This window comes from Pygoscelis adeliae, unplaced genomic scaffold (assembly GCF_000699105.1).
Source record: "Pygoscelis adeliae isolate BGI_AS28 unplaced genomic scaffold, ASM69910v1 Scaffold38, whole genome shotgun sequence".
Classification (NCBI taxonomy): domain Eukaryota; kingdom Metazoa; phylum Chordata; class Aves; order Sphenisciformes; family Spheniscidae; genus Pygoscelis; species Pygoscelis adeliae.
This window is the reverse complement of record NW_008825614.1, coordinates 2,460,963-2,483,239: the sequence shown is the minus strand read 5'-3', so window position 1 is coordinate 2,483,239 and position 22,277 is coordinate 2,460,963. Positions and strand designations below refer to the sequence as shown.

Genomic DNA, 22,277 nt, shown 5'->3' with positions numbered 1-22,277 from the left:
GGATGGGGGAGAGAATCAGAAGAGTAGAAGTGAGAAAACTCATGGGTTGAGATAAAGACAGTTTAATAATTGAAATATAATATAATAATAATAATACACAAAGCAAGTGATGCACAACGCAATTGCTCACCACCCGCTGACCGATGCCCAGCCAGTCCCCGAGCAGCAGCCCCCCCGGCCAGCTTCCCCCAGTTTATGTATGAGCATGATGTCACATGGTATGGAATGTCCCTTTGGCCAGTTTGGGTCAGCTGTCCTGGCTGTGCCCCCTCCCAGCTTCTTGTGCCCCTCCAGCCTTCTCAGTCGGTAGAGCATGGGAAGCTGAAAAGTCCTTGGCTAGTGTAAACACTACCTAGCATCAACTAAAACATGGGTGTGTTACCAACATTATCCTCATACTAAATCCAAAACACAGCACTGTACCAGCCTCTAGGAAGAAAATTAACTCTATCCCAGCCAAAACCAGGACAAGTATTTTTCTCCATTTGCCACCAGGTGCTTGGGAAGACAATCTCCAACACCACCTGCCAATTGCTGCTTGCTCACATCAGCTGCAAAATTTGAAAATGGTCACTGCCACACAAAATGTGACTGATCTATATTTTCACTCAGTATAACCAGTGATTCTGGTATAGTACATCCATTTACACCAGACAAGCTCAGACCTTTTTGTATTCGGGTCTTTTTTCCAAAATCCTATTCTCATACACTAAAACCACCACTTTTTTAGAGTGTACCAGTCAGACGTATAAAAATTCAAATGAACCAAGCCATTTCGTTCACAGAACAGAATCAACTCAAAATCTTTGTCAGTAGAACCTAGGCACAACCTAATGTTTTATAAAGACAGACACTTATGGGACTAATGGGCCACAGCTCTGATTTTGAGCGAAGTATCTACGTGAGGCAGAGGATGGGCAGAAAGAGGTCAGCAAGCTTAAAAATTCACTTAATCAGTGTAGTCTGTAGATCTCAGCTTTTCTGGAGGATCCTTGCTGGAGCTGAAACCTGCTTCCCAACTGGATGAGGATCTTTTAGAGCAAAATGCTCTGGGAAGTCACAGCTCCCACAAGGATGGGGAGATCTCTTTTAGGCAAATGTTACAGGCCAGTAACAGTAACACCACCATCAAGGGTGAAGGTGTTCTTGCAAGACTTTTTCACTTGGTTTCTGCTCATCTCTTTTCCATGGTATAACCATGATGTTATCACTTCAGCCATTGCCCGCTGCAGACTACTGGGGGTTGTAACTGGTTCCACCTGTTCCCTATCCTAAATAGCCTTCCAGGTGTTTCTTTGCTGTGTCTTTTAGAAGGTGCTTGTCAATGCACAGTATTAAGTAATTAATTTCTGCCTTCTTCATCATTTCTTTTTAAACAGTCAAATTTGACCCCAAATTTACCCCTGACCACAGTCACACTTACATCACACAGAATACTGTTTTGTCTGCCTGGGACAACCCAGCCAGTTCAGAAAGCTTTGGATTCTCATACTAAAGGAAAAGTTACATGCAGCGATCCTATCTCACATTTGGAGGCACACATTCACAGCATTACTTCTCATGTTTTCCATACATTAAACCACAGAAAATCTGCTCCTATCATTTTAAGCAAAATCTTGCCATGGAATTCTTTGTCCTGACTTGAATTATATGCGGGTCAAGACAAACGGATGGGTACGAGAATTCACATTTACTTTATAGGATATGTTTTAATAAATGTATTTTATTTTATGCATGCACACACAAACACAAGGGAAAAGGAGGACCAAGGTCTAAGTTTATCTGTCTAAATGTTAAAATACAGCTAAGTGATACAGCTAAGTGGAGGAAAGCCAGCAGCTGCTCCAAGCTACCACACCAAAAATAACTACCCACAAAAAAACCTTAAGTCTTACAATACCTCCCTCACACACATGCACACATTTGTATCCGCTATCTTATGAAAGCTCTTCTTGCCTTAACAATCCATAATATTAGCAGCACAGGAAAGTTGATCTGAAAAATATACATTCGCATGATCTCTTTAAAAGACTCTTGGAGTACTAATGTGCTCAGTGATTATGCACTTCTCAACTGTAATACCCGATAAATGCCAATTTGCCTCATTAGTAAAGTAAAGGGATCCAGTGAGCATAGGAGGAAACTCAATGTAGCAGTTAAAGCAAAGCACTGGCGATCAACCAAGCTGTATTGGCTTCCCATGACAGCTAATGACTTGCTGTCTACACCTGCTTCTGGCTTGGTGTCTTTACCTGTAACACCGGGTAATACCACCTACTTTAAGAGAGGAGGAATACAAAATTAACCAAAGCTTTTAACTGTTCCAAAATCCTATAAAAAGAAAGATTAATTCTTTAAATATTTCTGAAACGACTATTACTGTTGTCATTTATTTGTTCTGCTGTAGTATATAAGAATCCCAGAACCATCCGGTTCTAGGCACAGCATTCATGTGGAAAATAAAGCTGGTCCCTGCCCTTGCTGTACTCAAACCTGATGAAAGATATAAAATGACATGCTAAACAGAAACCCACAGAAACAAAAGGCTTTGTGCGTCTTAGAATTTTACATATTCGCATAGCTAATTTTTTAAAAACTGACTTTAGTTTCACCTTAATGAATGTATCATATCCAAATCTCATTATCAAACCAGTCCTATTTCCAATGTCAAAAATAGTAACTTTTAAAAAATAGCCTGTAGTACACCACTATTCCCAAACTATAAATCCGTGCCATCAATTATTACCATTTTAGTTGCCTAGTTAGAAAATATTCTTCATGTGTGTACACTAATATGCAATATACTGCATGAAGTAAACACAGCAGTAAGACATTAGTTTGATAAAGCTTGCCAAGTTTGATAAATAAATTTTCATTCTGCTATTAATATATTTAATATATTAATATATTAACAAATATATAAGGCTGACTAACTTATTTTGCTCAGTCAATTTAAAATTAGCACCAGAGAGGAAGTAGTATGACTTACTCATGATGCCAATTGCTACAGTATGCTTAGTAGTACCTGCAGCAAGAACCTTACAATTCACAGCAAATCCTGCCTCTTTTCCCTTGGTTTATTTTAAGAACATATCAATGGAAGAACACTTCCAACTGTGTTAGTCTATCAGAAGATAGCCTGGTTCAAGCTCATGTTCGTTTATGCTGTACCCCTGCATTGATGTCAAGCAGTGTTAATTTCTTCTAACCTTATGGGGTGGAGGAAATGGCTTTTCATTAAGCCTTGGTGCCACCAGGAAATTATATAAGTAGTTTTGGTACTCCGTTGGGATTTAAATAAATTTTTAGCTTAACCTAATAAAAACCTCTTCTGTTTACTTGGAGGTTACAAAGGTATTGTGGAATTCCAAGACCTACGTTCCCTCTTCAGCAAGGCATTTAAACATATGCTTAAAATTGAGCATTTGAGTAAACATTTTGCTTGTCTGAGAGCCTCAGAACATGCATCATGAGAGGGGTGACACACTAGGTGAGTACCCCTATACTCCTGCAACAGCTTTGGGAACCAGTCGGAGCAGGTCACAAGGCACTGAAAATTTTAAAGTTTTGTTACAGTATCACAATTTGCTTCCCTACTCCCTACCCTCTCACATCCTTCTAGATCAAGGACATGTCTACACAGCTCTACAAGCAGATGAAAGTGCATTCTTCCCATGCTGCAAGCTGACCAGAAGCTACGTAGTTATTTCACGTTCTTCTGAGCCTCATGAATAAAGCCCCTGCTGAAAGGTACAGTGTACTAGCTGGGGCTTCACCTAGCTGAAAAACATAGAGAAGCACTCCAAAGTATTTTCTGTTAACAGAAGCACATACATACATGCACGCAAACAATAGGAGCCTGTGGTTATAACCAGTGCCTTAGCTTACTTCATAGTAAATGTAAAGGGGTCACAAACCTCACAGAAATACTACCAGCTCCAAGAAAGCTTTTTTTAGTTTACAGACCACTGAAATACTTTGTTATAACTAACAGGTAGCAAGCTGAAGCAGTCACCTGAAAAGCCAGAGGATTTCTTTAGCCTTTTATGATTTCTTTTTTGTGGGTAGTTATTTAAAAACTTTATTCTCCTACACTAATGCTTCTGCACGTAAGAGGTGAGTAAGTATTAAACTTTTTTGTGCTACTCTGTCAAAAGCTTTTGCAATCTCTACAGAGACATCACATCAAGATGGGGTCTCTCTGCAGACAGCCTTACTAACTTTGCAAAACAAAGTGTAGCCTGCTTTAACAGGATCTTTTAAAAGGATGGCAATAAAAATACCACACCAATTTCTTCTGACTGAGGTTGGAAAAGAAGAGGTGTAAGAGCTGATGGAACTATCCATAACACGCCACTGGCATTCACCCGAGACAACAGTAAGAAATTAGCCATGTCAAGTTCAAGACTTGGCTCTGAGCATGACATTTGAACAAGACAAAGAAAACAGAATCTTGTCCACGGATTTTCAAGAGAATTGTGAATGCTCTCTATCTAGCAATAATAGGCTTATTTTTCCAGGATGTGACCTCAAGCACCAGTTTGTGTCACTCCTCCACAAGCAGCTGTAGAAGAGCTATGTCTGGAGGGAGCCCCTACCCCAAAGCCAGGCTGCAGAGCTGGGGTGCAGCTCAGGGTAGTTCCTCACGGATAAGTCAGTTCTGCTTTCTCTCGGCGGTGCTCCCTTCTCCTCTCTGCTCATAATACGTTGAATGGGAAAAATGGGGAGCAGCAGCGTCCAGACAGCCTGGAGTCAGTGCAGGGGAAGCAGCACAGCTACAGCACGTGGCAGGCTGCAGGAGGATGAAGAAATAAAGGAAAGAAAAGAGAGGACAGAGAAACACGTGGAAGAGACGTGATAACTGTCATGACATGGCATATTTAACAGTCAGCCTCTTACCATCATGTCCTAGGCTGCTGTGCCCACACACCTCTGTGTGTGTGTGTGAGATGTACATGTGTGCACATGTACTTGCATACCTGTGCCTGCATATGCATTTGGGGTAGGGGTTGGGAGGCTGTGAAAGAGATTTAGTAACAGAAATCTCAGCCTTGCTTGTGACATATTTGTAACTTTCTATGCACTGTGGGTCAAACTTTTACAAGAATGCCTTTTGCTTCTGGTAAAATCAACCACAGGAAGGGCAAGGAAGGATGTAGTGGTGGCAAAATGCAGAACCCACCATCGCCATGAAGAGTGCAACGACAAAAACTGAAAGTCTGAGCTCCCCAAAATAAACTGTCTGTGTTTGAGGGCTGTAACAGCAAAAAGAGGAACTCTTGGTCTTTATTCTGCTATTACAGAGGGACCAAAAAGCTGTAACTAGAGCAAGTGGTCACAAGCAAGTGTCAGGAAAGTGACTGAAGAGCCACACTAGTTGTAGAAAAAATTGTCAGATGGACTGTGAAACTGTAAGGAGCACAGCAAAGAAATATTATGTAAATCAGGTCAGCTAAGCCGAGTGCAAGGCCCAGCCACCAAAAAGCCACTTCAGCATAGCAAAGCGTAAGAGGGTGTTTGGAGACTGGAGCCAGCAAAGGAACCTGGCAACAACGGCCTTACTGAGGAGGGACCACGCTCCTATCCTGCCCATCCCAGGGAGAGTGAAAGGGCACACATGGAAAGAGTTTGGGGTCAACGATCAGCAGTCCTGTGCCATGAATCATAGCTTTTCATTAGCGGAGGAGAGAGAAAGGCCCCAGATTGCCTGCCCTTCCATTGCTTTGTTTTGATATGGGGCTTGACATGGGTGCAAAGCTATTGTAAGCAGACACATGTACTGTGTCACAGAAATGCAAGAAGAGGAAAAGAGTCTTTTTTTTTTAAAGGTGGATATTTTTACAGCATACAGAGCCAATCATGCCATTTAATTCTACAGAACAGGAAAGAGCTCAGTAAATTGCTGTAAAAATATCCAGCCTTATGCAACCATAATGCCAACTACGGATCAGGCATTTGGAATAGCTGTGGAGTGGCATCATGCACATCCCCAGCACCCTGAATATGTATCTAGGGACAGAGCTTAATCTACACGTCAGCTAGCTAGTGTACCCTTGGTAGTGACCTCTTTTGTAAAATGACCCCAGCAGTTACTTCATATATAGTTTTAAGCCTATATTCTACTCCCCAAACTTATTTTCCATTGTCACAAACCCTGTTAAGTCACTTAACACAAACTGTACGCAGAAGACATAAAATACCAACATTTCGATTTGGCAGGCATTGAAATTTTCATTATAAGCATTCATACAAGGAGTAAATAGTCACACAAGGTAAAGAGCTACAGATGTTTTCTAAAAATTCTATCATTTTTGAATGGTATCTTAGGTACAGTCCTACATACAGCACAAGAGTAGAACATGGGCAACCGCAACAACAACAACATAAGAGTTACTTATTTAAATGTGCTGCAAGCACACGAGCATAACTCAGTAACTGTTTTTGCATTCTTTGCTTGAAAGAAACATTGCATAATACTAGTGTAACTATAGATCGCTTTTTTTTTCCATTGAGTATTCAAATCCTAACAACACTTAATAAGCATAATGAATGTAGAACACTCCCTATCCCCATCTGTTTATTTCTTCTTACTTAGTAAAAACATTTTTTAAGAATTGGCCCTTTTATGAAATACCAAATGCTATCATTTATGATATAATCAAGAAATATGTGGTCTTTACTTTTTTAATTTAAAACACCTTTTCAATACTCTTAACGTAATTGAAAGATAAACTATTTTTGATACCAACTACTCTGAAGAATTAATATCCCATTAAATAAAAACCGCCAGTGTACATTCTACCTTTACCAGTAAAGAAGAAAAAGTGATCAGAAAAAGCTTGAGGGCACTACAACATAATTTGAAAGAAGAATACAGTAAAAAGGCCCTTGGCTATTATATAGCCTAATAAGGCTATTCTTATTGGCTAATTAATATATCTAAAATAATAGGAATCTTCTCAATTCAAGTTCACTTGGTATCACAACTGAAGCTACTGTTTAAAATACAACAATAATGATAACGTGATTTATGATTTGATTGATATAAACGTGCTGTTAATGTTAAAAGAAGACAAAGCTAACTGGACCTTAATTGCTTTGCTCTACATTGTTATTTCACACAAATAGAGCCTACCAAATCCCGTAGAGTGCCTACTCACACAGTGAGATTGCTTACTTGTCCTGCCCTCAGCAACTTTCCAGATAAAGTCACGTTGCATACAAACATGAGCCAGAAATCACAAGAAGGGAACACTCCCCTTTTTGATCAGACTGGTTTTGTGTGGAGTTTAACCGCATAATGCTTTTCTGGAAGCAGTCACACAACAAATAAGACATACCTGATGTGCCAAAATATAGATATTATGGCCAACATCTTTTGGGGAGATGCCATCATCTCCATTCTCCTCCTCATGGTCACATTCAAGGCCTTGGTTGTATGCATTCTTCATCACATCCACCTGTAACACAAACCCAACCAAGGAGAGATGAAATAACTGTCATTCTCAGGGAAAAAGCACCGAACGCTGTGTTTGAACATGCTTGCTTTGTTCAGCTCAAGCCTGGATGGGTGCCCCGCAGTCCTGCAGGAAGAGCGAGCAGTCTGAGAAACACTTTCTGAATAAAGACAAGCTTGAAGTATTTATGAAGCTCCAAACTGCTACATTTCTCATCAGCAAAACTTCTGCAACTACGAGAAAGGAACAGGGACGCTGGGCCTTTCTGAACACGTATTTTCACAAATGCTTTTAAAGACAGATCCACAGATACCACAGGTAAAGTCTTGCAGCACTTAAAGAGTGCAGCTGTGATCTCTCTGGCTAGAGCTGGCTGCAACGTCACTCAGCGTTCTCCACACAGTTTAACAGAAAAAAAAACACTAAACCAAAAAGAAAAGGAAGATACAGATCTGGGCAGGGTGCTGGGGTAATTCCGAAATATTCAAAAGCCTCTTACAGGACCAATGGGGGGGAAATCCTACATTCCCCACACAGGGCCTGATCCTGTTGTTGTACCCTAGGGACAGCCTCATCGTGCTGACATGCCACCATGGCAATGACTCCCCGAAACCAGCAGGCCACCGGGCTCTGCCCAAGTGCAGAGGCTGATGCCCACAGATCTCCCCACAAAACAGGTTTTTCAATCATGAAAACATGGTCAACTGGGTTGGAAACAATTTCGGCAGACTTAAAGTTCCTGGAGACGTACACAAGTATCATGGTTATTCCAAAATACAGCAACAGCTGCTTGCAACTCTGTCTGTTTGCTCAGGAGACATATATATGTAACATACAACATACATACATATAATATATATATCATACGTCTACACACACACTTCTGTTAGCACTGTTTCACAAACTGTACAAGCTTGATTTCCCAGCCCCTGACAAAATGTACTTGAAGACAATCTACCAGAGTATGATAATTTAGTTAGGAAACAATTACAGAAAAGTGCTTGGAACAGATAAAAATAATGAAGTCGTAAAGACTGAAATCATGCATGCTTGATCCTTTTAAAGTACTTTTTGTGAATTAGTACTATCCTGATACATTGTGTCACTATATGCTGCCAACACTTTTCAGCTTAGATGCAGATCATTTTAAAAATGTTTTAATGACAGATTTTTTTTGAGCCAAAAGATTTATGAATATTCAGAAGTTTTCTCACCAGTTCCCTTGGTCTCATGTTGAAAAGGATTCTTTCCGCATTCTCACTGTCGTGCCTGCTTTCCATAATAGCCAGCAAAAGCTTGGAGGCATTGTTCTAGAGATACAAAACCAAGTTAATGCAAATTTAAGAATCTATTTCATGGATTAACGACCCTTGCATTTGTTTTAATTGAGATTACGAGGACCACTTTTTTAGCAGATAAGATTTCAAACTACTCGCATCTTTTATTTTACTGACATATTTAATAGGGTTTTTCTCCCATTTTAATGTCAGCATACTGTAAGGCTAACTAACCCTGCACGCTATATTGGAAGAAGTGTTTTAAATATTGAAAAATATTTGACTTAAATACAGAGCCTTGTTCTATACTGTGCACAAGAAATGAAATCCCATTTCCTTTTCTTATTGCCCACCTAGCAATTTTTGCCATGGCTTTCTGTTAAAATAATACTCAGCAGAGGTAATTACGAAGTGTATTACACGAAAGGTTTCATCATTCAGGCAGGTTTCCTTCCCCTTTGGTTTTTATGAAGTCCGACTGGTTATTATTTGAAAGGCTATAAAATAAACTGTTTTCATACATTCCTGGAATTTTGTTTCACTACCAAATATTCCTGGGGGAACGTATAAAGGTATTCTTTACTTTGTCAACTGGCTGCTTTTCACTGAGACCTGTCCCAAGGATTGAATAGCATGAGCTTTAGTAGCAGTAACCCAGTAGCGCCTCAAACTTCGGAGACCTGTCTTACTTCCAGTTAAATCACTTATTGTGAACAGGAGAGAGAACGGTTTTGGAGTTTGACTGCTGTCTGGCAGAGCGTCATTGCCTTGGTTCACCTGCCACAGCATCCCCTCATCAACCCCCATTACAGACCGAGCTGTGTGAATACTTGGAAGTAGAACACAGTCCCATGATCCAGGTAGGGGCCAGTAAAACTCTGAACCATCATACAACCTCGTTCTCAGCTGCTTATTGCCAGATGTCAGCAATTCAAACCGAAACTTCTCACAGCGAGGGTGTGCCTCAGACAATTAGTATGGGCAATTTTGGAGGAAAAGGGCTCAGCTGCTTTTGGGACTGAGGCAAAAAGAAATATATTCTTTTCTGCATGTTCAAGCAACTTCTGTTTTAAGCAGCCTTTGTTTCTCCAAGTTTTGATAGCAGAGCTGAAAATCTGGAGTGCTAGAGGCCAAGATAACACCATCATGCAAGTTGTAGTCCCCTGGGAAACCCAGCCAAATTTGTCCAACTCATCAGCAATTTTTAAATTACAATTTCAATACTATACTGTAGAAACTTGCTAGTTTCACAGCTAAAAGCCCACGGAGTTTCTTCTTGGTGGGCACAGAATCACAAAACCACGCAGGCTGGATCACAAAATCATGCCTTTGAGGCTCTCCTCTGGACTGATTTTTCAGCAGTCCAACCCCCTGCTCAAAGCAGGTTGCTCAGGGCTGCATCAAGCTGAGTCTGAACATCTCCAACTGGAGGACTGTAGAATGAGAAGTCAGCCACAGAAGGAAGGGGTAGATGGAAGGAGGCTAGATTAGTAGAATGAGGATTTATACATGACAGGGGAACTAGGACCTTCTGGGAGAGGAGACTGGGAGTTGAGAAGCCAGGAGAGAGGAGCCTGGGCTTGCCAACACAAGAATAAGGTAAGGACAAAGAACAACAGATGAGAAGAAAAGAGCAGACTGGGACTGGCTGAAGGAGAATGGGACTCCATATGAAATTTTCCATAGGTTCCCTTTCCTTTTGCTCCAAAATCAAATCAGGACCATCCATTGGAAAGGTCTAGTCAGACTCTTTACCTTGCAACCTACACTGCAGAAGTTTACTGTGCACAGTGAATGAGACGAGGTGGAGGGAAAGGATAGCATTTTGATTAAGACTCCTAACAGGGTGCTGCTCTTTAAGAACTAGATGCTTCTTTTTCTGTTGCAGTTTCCCTTACAATGGTGACCAAATCAGCTGTGGTAGCATTGGTAGGATCTCAAACTGAGGAGGAGGGAAGGGGACAAGACAGGCCGCTAGGTAGCTTGAGAAGGAAGGGGAGAAAACAGTGGACGAAGGCACCAGTCTACTCACTCATGGGTGAGGAGGACTTTGAAGCCATTTCCCAGTGCAGATAACCCTGGGGATGGAGAGAAGCCTGCTGCAGTGAGGAAAGGTAGAGGGTGAGTAGGACTTTGTGTCATCAACAGCCAGCTTCTTGCTACTGACTCAGCAAAAGTGGCATGCCATAGCCTAGAATTACAGCAGGTAGGCACATCCTCCAGGTTTTTTTCTCTCTGATCACTTGCACCTGACATTGAGATGCTCATTTGACTACTTGTTCTTCATTTTCTGCATGCTTTGAGACCCTAGGATCCGATTTCCATTCCCAGATACCAATGAAGAAAAGAGGTCCATTACTTGGAACATACAGTATAAAGTTCTTCATAACACATTAGTACTGTGAAAAATCAGTTCCCAGGTGCTACAAACAGGACAGCCCAAAGTACTTCTGGCCTTCATTTCTCTTTACCTGGGTTCCCATCTCATCTCCTCCTAAGAATTTTGGAAAAATGAATTAATGTGTGAAGCAACTAGATACAGCAGAGTAAGGTGCTATGGGAAAGCCAAAAAGATACTTGTATTAGACTCTCTCTACCCTTAGACTGACGTCTCTTTATCCTGCCACTATACAGGGTGGCAGATATTGAGGTCATGCTGTCTGCCAGGGCTTAAATACTAGTCAGTAAGGAAGGCCAGGGGGTCATACTCAAAATAACAAGAAGCAGAACAGAACATTGGCCATCTGTGCACTCAATGAACACTGTCTACCCTTCTCACTAAATGATTTGGGAGTCCAGTGGAAAATATAATCCATGAAGATGTAATTAAATACCACATCACAAACTATGTGCAAAACAAGCTAAATAAAGATGGCATGGGAAAATATAATTCTGCATTGCCTTTGCTTTGCTTGGGGGGTATGAGTTCAACATATGATGTTCCCTGAAAGCAGCGTCTGAGCTTGTTTGTGTGTGTAAGTGTGTGGGCCTATATACTTTGTATTCTGTATTTTCACTGCAAAATTTATGCATCTGCAACTTCAGAGTTGCCTATGAACACTGACAGATTGTCAATGTTAAACATTACCTGCTAAACTCAGTGCTATGTTATTTGGATGTGTTGCCACTCAAAATAAAAACCAGTAACTTCTTAATTTGGATCTAATTCTTGGCATCACATCTGGCCCAGCACTGTGCCCAGTTCTGGGCTCCCCAGTACGAGAAAGATATGGACTTACTGGAATGAGTCCAGCAAAAAGTCACAAAGATGATTAAGGGAATGGAGCATTTTTCATTTAAGGAGCGGCTGAGAGCTGGGACTGTTCAGCCTGGAGAAGGGGGATCTTCTCAATGTGTATAAATACCTGATGGGAGGGAATGAAGAAGAGGGAGCCAGACTCCTCTCAGAAGTGCCCAGTGAGAGAACAAGAGGCAACGGACACAAATTAAAACACACATGAAATTCCATCTAAACACAAGAAAACACTTTTTTACTGTGAGAGTGATCAAACACTGGAATAGGTTGCCCAGACAGGTTGTGGAGTCTCCATCTGTGGAGATATTCAACTGGACACAGTCCTGGGCAACCTGCTCTGGCTGACCCTGCTTGAGCAGGGGGGTTGGACAAGATGACCTCCACATGTCCCTTCTAACCCGAACGACTCTGTGATTCTGTAGAATCAGAATCATTTACACAGTTTGAACCTTTGGTATCATTCATCACAGTTTTTGCTATTTAAGTAAGAGTAAGGCATATATAGTCTCCTATGAACAGGGCCAAACTCGCCCTTGCAGCAATGTCACTAAACTCCATTTTTGGTTATTACATAGAAAAGATGTTCTACAAACATTTGTCAGCTTCATGATAAAAATGGCAGGTAGGTCTTTACAGGGACTGAAATTTGGACTTCAAAAGAACTGTGCATGTTCAAAGTTAAATGTCTGCTTAAGTGTTTTGCTTAAGGGGGGGCTGAATTACAGTGCCATTCAAAAATGTAATTACAGTTATTAAAATCATGTGTAAAGCACTGTTGATTCAATGTTTCATTGTACATGATATATAGCTATATTAATTATTTTATTAGACATCCGTAATGTTGCCAATATGATGCAATGCAGCTACCACAAAGTATTTGCTGGTTTTGGGGAGGAAATAGGCCATCTGCAATGGAAATCCTTCATTCAGAAGGCAAGAAAAGGCAATAACCCCAGGCTCCTCCCGGACAAGTTCTACCCCACTTGGCACACACTATAGCTGCAGAGCTCCCCTCTGCATGCAATGGCACACAGACCAAAGAAACTTATCTACGAGCCTATCCAGCTCTCCAGAGAATAGAAAACAAAATCACAAGCCCTCCCACTCTACACTTTGTCCTCCCCCTCAGAGAAGAGTGAGAAGGGAAATAAAATACAATTTACTTTAACCTTGTTTTCAACTTTATTTGACATTACAAGTCATCTGATATATTATTCTTTTTTCACATCTTCTCAAGTAATTTTTTAAAGAGTTCAGTATAAACAGAGAATGCCTGGCTTGTTACCTGTCTGTACAGTGTTGCTATTTATCAATCCCGTGAGATTTTATGCCCACAATATAGACTCTTCATGCTAGCTATATCGTGTCTGTTTAATAGGATTTTTTTAAAAGAAGCTGAGGGCATACTCCCAAACACAATACTGGGTCAAAAGGCCTGTGGTAGAGGGCCTGATAAGGATTCAGAAGCTGAGCTGAATTCATTTGCAACGTTCGTTTTCAAAGGCTGCTGAGTATATTATGCTAAGGTAAGATTAAGTAAACGTCAGGTTGCCTAAAGCTCTTGCATAGGTATGTCTTCTATTATTACTCAAATGTAAATAAACAAATTTACATTTACTGTACCTTTAGCTGAAGCACCAAGTCCATGCAGTATTTGCCAAGAGGGTTTATGTCATTTAAGATGAGTGCAATTATAATATCAATCCCATTAGATTCATGGGTGGCTATACAAGTCTGCAAAATAAGAGAAGAGAAGGGAGTCAGGGGGACGGGGGAGAGGGAGGGAAGGAGGGGGGGAAAGACGGAGACGGGATGGGAGGAGGGAGGGAGAGAGAGAATATGCACATCAGCGAATTTCCAAAACAAGGACCCAGAACTTGAAAGACCTTGTAACAGCAATGAACCTCTGAGCCAAAGCAAAGCAGCCGCAAAACGTGCCACAAGAGGTGCTGGGGGAGACTTGTGTTGTACAGAACTAACCCCAACGCTGCCAGTAGTGAAGTACACAACTGGAAAAGAGGTGTTGCAAGCTAAAATATGCTTGCAGTCAATCATGCAGGATTTGGCACCAAGCGGTACAAGTTAGAGGCAGCAGCCCGCAGGAGCACTGCCAGATCCAGCTGAACACACATGCAGAGATATAAAAGACATGCTTGAATGTAGGCACAATCAAATTTGCACACTCAAATTCTTAATTTGCATTCAGCAACCAGCATTAATATTGCTGTTATAGCATGAATTGTTTGCAAAGATTAAGGTTTTCCACATGCATCTGGACATGTCCTGCACAGAAGGACATTTCTGGACATGGAATTCAAAACTGTAATTATGACCAACGGTACTTCCCAAATGCTTTTACAGCGGGAGTCCCAGACCTTCTAAGCCTTGTAAATAAGTGTCAGTTATACAAGCCTATGGTATTTTTTTCTAACAGGTTTATAGGACAATAGGATAGGAAAAGTTTTCCAGAAAGACGGAGAGAGGGGAAAAAATGAAAATGAGAGTGTGGAGCATTTGCCTCTGAAATACACTGAATCAGACTTGCAGTTGGTGTAAACAAGCATAACTCAAATCCTGAGTGACTTCCCAGCAGGTAGGTCTAAGTAATTAAGTGTAACTAATCATTCCCTTCCATTATCGGTGTTACTCAAGTAAACTTGCTGGAGAACAAGTTACCTTGAAACATAGGTTTTGGGTTTTTTTCATCTCCAGTCCTGTAATTATTCTTTTTTTACAGATGTTTTTCCCATCCATTAGTGAATCAAATATCACTGTTTAAATTTAGCCCACTAAAGGATTTTTGTTTGTTTGTTTTTAAAGTATTAAGTAAAGGCTGTTGATTACCAGCAACAGCAATAGAAGCACTTTGCACTTCATTTGTGCATGTTAATGAAGTAGCATTAATACTGCATGTATTTCTTCAGCTATTTCTAGTATCAAGAATAGACTGCCTCTGTAATTTCGCCCACTGCAATTTTCCCATTGCTAATCCATAGTAAAAATTCTGAAATTCCATCATGACAACTTTACTACGGTTCTCTTCATATCAAATATAGCAGCATGTAACTACATTCTTTACCTTTCTATACTGCCTCAGCACAACACTGAAGAGACATCTACCAAAAGTCACAGCTATGTGACTTAAAAAGACTGCATCAAGCAAGGCACAGAAGATTAGAAGCATGATCTTTAGTCTCATGCATTTCACTACTGATATCATAATTAAAGATGCTGATAGGTAGTACAGCAGGATAGTACATTAAACTTTGTGGCAGTTATGTGAACCGGGGAAAGTAAATGTTAGCAACCTATATGAACACCAGCAAAGGCAAAATGTATGAAAATGAAGAAAACGAGGTTATAAATGCAATGTACTTCCACAACTGTGACTTGAAATCCAGCCTCACAAAGTGAGGTTTAAACCATGGACCCACTGACATAAGACATTAAACTCTCTCCAAAAGGACTGGAAACCCTCCATGTAAACAGACATACTACAGGAAGAGACTATATTGAGTTCTGACTTAAAAGGATTGTTCAGGCCTTATGAAAGCTTGAAATGTGTTAAGCCTAGTCATAGCAATTACAAGTCAATTTATGTTATTAAGAACACCGAAAGGTTTATGATAAGCACACAGATACCACACGTTCAGGTATATTCTTCTGCATCCACAAGCTATTTGAGCCCTACCTGATTTTCATGGCATGGACCTTGGCAATATTCAGTCAAGCTCTCCAGTGTCTGGTTCACAAGAGCCACATTCCTCTCATTGATGTAAAGCCCCAATAAGCCCAGTCCGCCTGTTGTGCTTCCACAGATACAGTCCAAAAACTGAAGGGTCTCACAAACAAGGTTGTAATTTGTTTTATTGTTCTGATGTCTTAAAAAATTCTGGTGGATGGAGAAAAGGAACACCAAAAAAACCCAACAAAAAACCAAGAGAGTTAGAGTCAAGTCAAACACACAGTCTTTTTCATGAAAATATTAAAGGGAACAATTTACGACCATATGACCACTGTACCTTAGATACTGAAGTACACTACACTGTAGAAAATATGTTATGCCTCAGTGCAGCGGTTTAGAACCATTATCTGATTGAATTGGTAGAGAAAGGAGGGCTTACAAAAGTGACCCTTGCAAACACCTGCACTGGCCTTAAATGTCATATATGTCCTGCATACCTGCCCCCATCCATCTACTACGACCCTTCTCTTGGAAGCTTGTTGCCCCACAGCTGAGCAGGTATGGTGGCACATTACGACTGCTCCTCAGCCGTGTCAGTGCAGAACGGTAGCTTAGCTCAAACCACCCCCAACACTGCTTTAAGGGAGGCTGCTGGACACGGCACTGAGGTGTATTTGCAGAAAATTCATTTTGCAAAGGTTGCCATGGGGACAGTAATTTCTGCTAGAGGAACTGATAGCAGGGACACACATGGCATCTTAAAGCCTTCAATCATAATACCTAGGGAAAAGAGCAGTACCCAAACATTGCCCAGAAACTTCCTGTGGTCTTCAAGCCTGTGGTAAGTGATCCACCATTTGTGCACAGAAACTATACTAACAGGGACATTTAGACACTTCTCAATTCCATGTGGCTATGCTGCGGTCCCCAAGCAATTCTGGGGACATAAACATGAGCTCAACCAGATCATGAAAGTGGTTCTTGAAAAGGGTTATTTTATCCCTTGGACCAAAAGAAGAACAACATTTTAGACACCCCTGTTCTGTAACAGGAGCCACGCGCAGGCATGTTTTTCTTCCCTTATGAACTTCCAGCTCCTGTAATACTTCTTTTGGAGCTCAGCTCAAAAACACTTTACCTGGAGCTCTCGGTTGTGGTTCTCGCACAGCAACTGAAGAAATCTCAGTATTGGCTGCATGATTGCAATGGCAGGGCTCATGATTGCTTCTTCTGTGGACTTCTCTTCTGCGTTTGCAGCATCTGTTCCTGAGCCCATAAGATCTATTTCTGGGTCCATTTCTCTTCTATACACAGAGTAAGCCTTGGACGTTGCAGAAGATGCTTCTGTTAACTGTCCTTTCATACCCTCTTTCAGATGCAGGGTTGAATCCTTTACTGAAAAGAAGATAATTTTCCTTCATTTTTTAAACTCTTTCTCCTTGTTTGATTAAACAATAAGAAAACAATAATATTGAATGCAACTTTTTCTTTGTTGGTGCCTAACTTTTCAAAGACCTCTAGGCAACTTACAAAGAATATCAAAGCAACATTCATGCAGGGATAGCATGTTCCAAATAAACCACAAACCAGAGTGAAACAGAACATTAAAACAAAAAGCTCTACTATTTCTCTCCCATATACAATAAATGATGAGAACAATGGAAGGACCACAGGGTGGGAAATCAGTTCCTGCGCTTGCTCTTGTGAAATAGCCCCATTAGCAGCAGCCTCTACTTCTGCTTCTCTAAAAATATGGTTCTATATCTTCTACTGGTGTAAACTGGCATAGCTTCACTGATTTCATCAAAGCTAATTCCTTGTAAGCAGCTTAAGAGATGGCCTATAATTCAGAGAAAAACAGGCAAAAGATGCAAATTACCAATGATTAATATTAAAGCTTATTGATCAACACAGCATAGTATCAGTGGTGCAGTACATGCGGTTTAAACATAATGCACTTCTCCCCTCTTTTACATGGTACCTCCTTACCTCTCTTTTTGGGAACAGATATGGTTAGGTCACCATCCTCATCTTTCTTCTTGCTCCCCAAATCAATAGTGTTCACTGTCACTGTCGACCGTATCTCCTGTTGAGCTGCTTTCATGCGGTCATACAGGACTTTAAAGAATTTTTCCGACTTTTTTTGCTCCTTCAGTTGCTGGTAAGTCGAATACTGCAAAAAAAAAAATTCTTTAGATATCAATCTTCTAAGGAAGAAGAAATACAAAAATACACTATTTTTTGTGAAATAAATCATGAATAATTACTTCACTTAGACAGAACAAATGTTGGCCACTACCTGACCAGTTCTTCCACAAAGTGATATACAAGGCTGGTAACAAAGATTGATGATAACATTTTTAAATTTGGATAAAATGGTGAACACTGCTATTTGCAGTCTTTAAAATGTCACAATATTACACTTGAAGTTAAATTACTTTGTGACACTCTCCATTTCTCCAGGCATTCTAGAGTTATAATACCCCATCTACAAATAATAGTGAAAAGTAATTGTTATTATGTAACAACAAGAGGAAGCATGAAACATTTAATGTGTAATATTATAGCTTAGATTATATACATTTTTTGTGCTTCACACAGAATTGGAATTAATATTTTAGGTACCATTTTCAACAGTTTACAAACGCTATCTTAAAGTAAAAACCTTTTACAGCCCCTAACAATTCATTTTAGAAAGCTGCAAGAAAAACTCACTTCTTTAACTTTTTCTGGACACTCTCTAAGGGTCACAGATCGTATTATCTCTTTTACAGAATAAAGATACAGGATGGGATTCCTTTCACATTTAGGCTCCCTTCACAGGCAATGATGAGATATGGGGAAATGCGGGGAGTGATTCATACCATCTCTCCGCTCTTATGATAACTCTGCTGATCATAGAGTAAGAATAAACAGTCATCTTATTTGGCTAAAGTTGGGTGAGAGGGATATCATTCACAAAAACTAGAATCCGTAGTTTAAAGCAGTTATTTTCTCTGGACTGCGATATTGGTCTTCTCAAACAGCCAGGTTTTCTCTCTTTGGAGATTTTGATAAACATCCCTAAACTTTTCCAGAAAATAACTTAATTTTATCGCTATTATAAACTTGAAAGTATTGTAATTTTTAATTTTAGAAAGAGAGATATGAAGTAACTGGAAATAATGTTCATATGGCAAAGACCAGATTAAAAGAAGCACTGTGCTACACAAAGGGACATTTGAAAAATGTTTTCTTCTATTGAAGAGTCTACACGATGAGATACTGCATAATAACAGGGCATATTTACATTTGTATTACAGATACATATTATAGCGATAAACTTTTCACAGAACTCGCAGCAAAAAGGTTCTTTTTATTTGTCTCCAGACTACATGCATTTGAAAATCAATATGTGAATAAGTAAATGAAATAAGTACCTGTGTTTGTGTATTTCCACCTTCAAGCAACGCAATACCAAGCAAAATGCCTTCTGAGAAAATTCTGTCATTTTTGGTGTTTACTATAACATCTATGACTAGTTCTGATGCACCTTCTTTATCCAGAAGGCACTGAATATCAAACATGGTTACCCCAGACTTATCTGACTCTTGTCCTGGAAATCCACCTGCAAATTAGACAAATACATACCACTTATGTTTGTTTCACATATGTATATGAAAATGAATTTATTAGTAATAATAATTTGTCTTATGCACACAGTAGCAATGTAATAAATTTAATTTTGAAATTCTGTTTGAGGCAAAACTCTCCTTGATACAAACAAGATTTTTGTGTGAAACTGGGGCTCCAAGAGTAAGAAATAAAACAAAACCTCGAACCATTGCTCTGTTGTGATATTCAGACAATAAAGAAGTTGGAAATGACACTGATTTGTCCACCGAACCCCTTTTGTAATTCCACTGCTGCATACACTAAACTGTGTATATGGTCAGTGCTCTGAGACCACTTTCAAATCTGCTTTTCAATCTCAGGCCTAATCTATACAAAGATTGTGTCTGGTAAATCCACTCTGGTTATGGGTATGACCTTCTAGCTAAATGCTTTTGCCAATATAACTCCTAGGCCATTAACATCACAATGATCTTCTTTAAGAACAGAGACTTGAGTTAATCCAAATTAAAGGTGTGTTTTTAAGGAATTTTGTTAAATTGTATTAGCTCATTAAATCAAGCATCTTTTATGATCACAGATTATCATCTTTCCTGCTATACTTGCTTTTACAGAGATGTAACTGCATCTACTTCATTAGGAAAAATACAGTGCTGCTTTAATCAGTCAGTACTGCTTTGATTAAATGATTAAAATGGTTCAGACTTTGTTTGTGATGAAGCCACACACACACACACACACTTTTTAGAGAGAGAACTAAAAAAATAGGAAATCTTTACTCTCCTGTTTGTTAGGGAACAAAATTTGGTGTACAGGATATTAAGACTGTAAACATTTCCAGTGCCTACACTGAAATAGTCAAGGAGGATCAGTTGGGTAACATCTGGAAATGCCCACAAATCTGGGCATGCCTTTAATATATGCTGAAAATGCAATGGCAAGTATTTTGACCTGGCTCTATACCTAGCTTCTGCCTCATTTCCTGTGACATACATTATTTTGGGTTTTCTTAGAAACCACCCTACAGTAACTTCCCTTGGCTTCTAGAACAGAATCATACAAAAAATTAGGTTATAAGGGACCTACAGAGATCATCTACTCAAGCTTCCTGCTCATGGTAGTTAGAGCAGGTTTGTCTGAGTCTTGTCTGGTAAAGTTGTAACAAGAACTGACAAATTCTGCAGCCTCTCGGGGGAATCTGTTCCATTGCCTAACCAGTATCTTTGTGAGAAGCTCTTCCTTATCTCTTTTTTTTTTCATATATCAATAAAGGATCTGGAATTTAAAAAAAAAATTTTAGTTTCCAGGAATAGCAACATCTTTGTTCAAATGTTTTGTGCTTTGCTGAATTTCTGGATGTGGATTTACTGGCAAATTAAAATGGTGTTACCAATCGGAACTGAATTGAATGATTGACTGGGGGGCATGGGGAAAGTCCCTACTTCAGTACCACCAAATGCACACCAGCCATCTGAGACAAGTGCATGCAACTTAAAAATAGGAAAAGTCTGACACTACCTCTCTTCTAACTGGTTACAGAATGTGTTTGATTTATTTACCAACTGAATCCCTGGAGCACTTCCAATGTGCCTATTAGAAAAAATGGTGCTGCTAATTTTGTTCTCTTTAAATGATCTGTGTTGATTTACCTCCCACTTGTGCAGTTTTGCCGTAGCTGGCAGACAGAGGCCCATTCATACCACTTCCATATTCTCCTTTAAAGTAGCGATACAGGAGTATTTTCCTTAAAGTGTTGCCCTTTAAGAGAAAGATAAAAATAGAAGAAATTACAGTTGTGGCCAATTTCCTTTGTTTGAAAAGCAAGCTTTTTAACATAGATACATAATTTATTAGGTCTTTCCATTGTAATTAGTAAGCATACAAATAGTAAAATTGTCCAGAAAACAAACATCTAATGGTCTTATCTAACAAATCTCATGGGAAGAATTCTGAAATACTGTTGTATAAACTTTCTTTGAAGTTTCTTTTAAACTTATTGATTATAAATCACATACCTCCACCTCAATAATTGTTACTGGCTATCTGTAAGATATGTATATTGAAACAAATTCTACAAAGAGCCAATGCTCTACAGTCAGCGTGTCTGTGCCCTACCCTGCCATGGCAGTACTTTCTTCCTATTTCCTGCAGCTGAGTAGTATCACTCCCTTTTCTCTGATCTCAGATAATCCAGCTGATCATCTGAAAGAAGCCACATCACATGAAATATTAAAAGAGATATGACATTTGATAGAATAGCTTAAAAAGCATTCTCTGTATGTCCTTGTTCCTTTATTTCCAAAACCACAACCAGTCAAAATTTGCATGCAGCTCTCTGAAGATCTTCCCTTTCATTTTGCATATGTTCCGCAACACAAGGCACATTGAATTAAGAGTGGGGGGTACCAATTACTTGGCATTTTTATTTTGCCTTCAGTCTCCTGAGAACACCTGCAGTCAACACTCAGCTTTACAGAGGCAGTAGATGACACAACAACTGTAGGTGTATGTGTAACCTAAGATTTTATAAAGAAAAAAGTACGGCAAGGTCTCTGATGATTACCACAGAAGGGGAAAAACTGTTCATTTCAACAGCCTGGCAGTAAAATGGGACAATTTCTTTCCTTACTTTTACTCACCTACTGGTTTTAATGAAAAACAGTTCTTAAAAATATGTGCACCGGAAGCAGTCTCAGTACTTACCAGCTCACCAGCGCCTGCACATTAGTGCAGCAGTCAACTTTTCAATCGAAACATCTCTGTGGCCCCCACAGACAGCAAGGAGTGGGGAAGCAAGTCCCAGAAACACCTCAGGAAGCACTACTCACACTCCCACTTCTCTCTTAACTTAGCGATATTTCCAGGAGGAACCACATGCCACAGTGGGGCTTCACTGTTTCATGGACCTCAAGGACAATGGGCTTGTCCACCTCAAGTGCCAGAATGCAGTATTCTTTATGCGTAGCCTGACAACACAAAACAGCCACTCT

At 39.9% G+C, this 22,277-nt stretch overlaps 1 protein-coding gene across 1 annotated transcript in view; it reads right to left on the bottom strand.

Annotated features, from left to right (window-relative positions):
• Positions 1–22,277, bottom strand: part of ITPR2 (inositol 1,4,5-trisphosphate receptor, type 2) — a 234,126-nt gene that overhangs the window by 59,542 nt on the left and 152,307 nt on the right. The window contains exons 38-45 of the mRNA XM_009332815.1: positions 20,937–21,045; positions 19,095–19,282; positions 17,665–17,848; positions 16,814–17,070; positions 15,682–15,882; positions 13,614–13,724; positions 8,672–8,767; positions 7,341–7,460 (exon numbers count right to left, since the gene is read on the bottom strand). Of these exons, the coding sequence (XP_009331090.1) occupies positions 7,341–7,460; positions 8,672–8,767; positions 13,614–13,724; positions 15,682–15,882; positions 16,814–17,070; positions 17,665–17,848; positions 19,095–19,282; positions 20,937–21,045 (1,266 nt within the window). The remainder of the gene's footprint in view (positions 1–7,340; positions 7,461–8,671; positions 8,768–13,613; positions 13,725–15,681; positions 15,883–16,813; positions 17,071–17,664; positions 17,849–19,094; positions 19,283–20,936; positions 21,046–22,277) is intronic.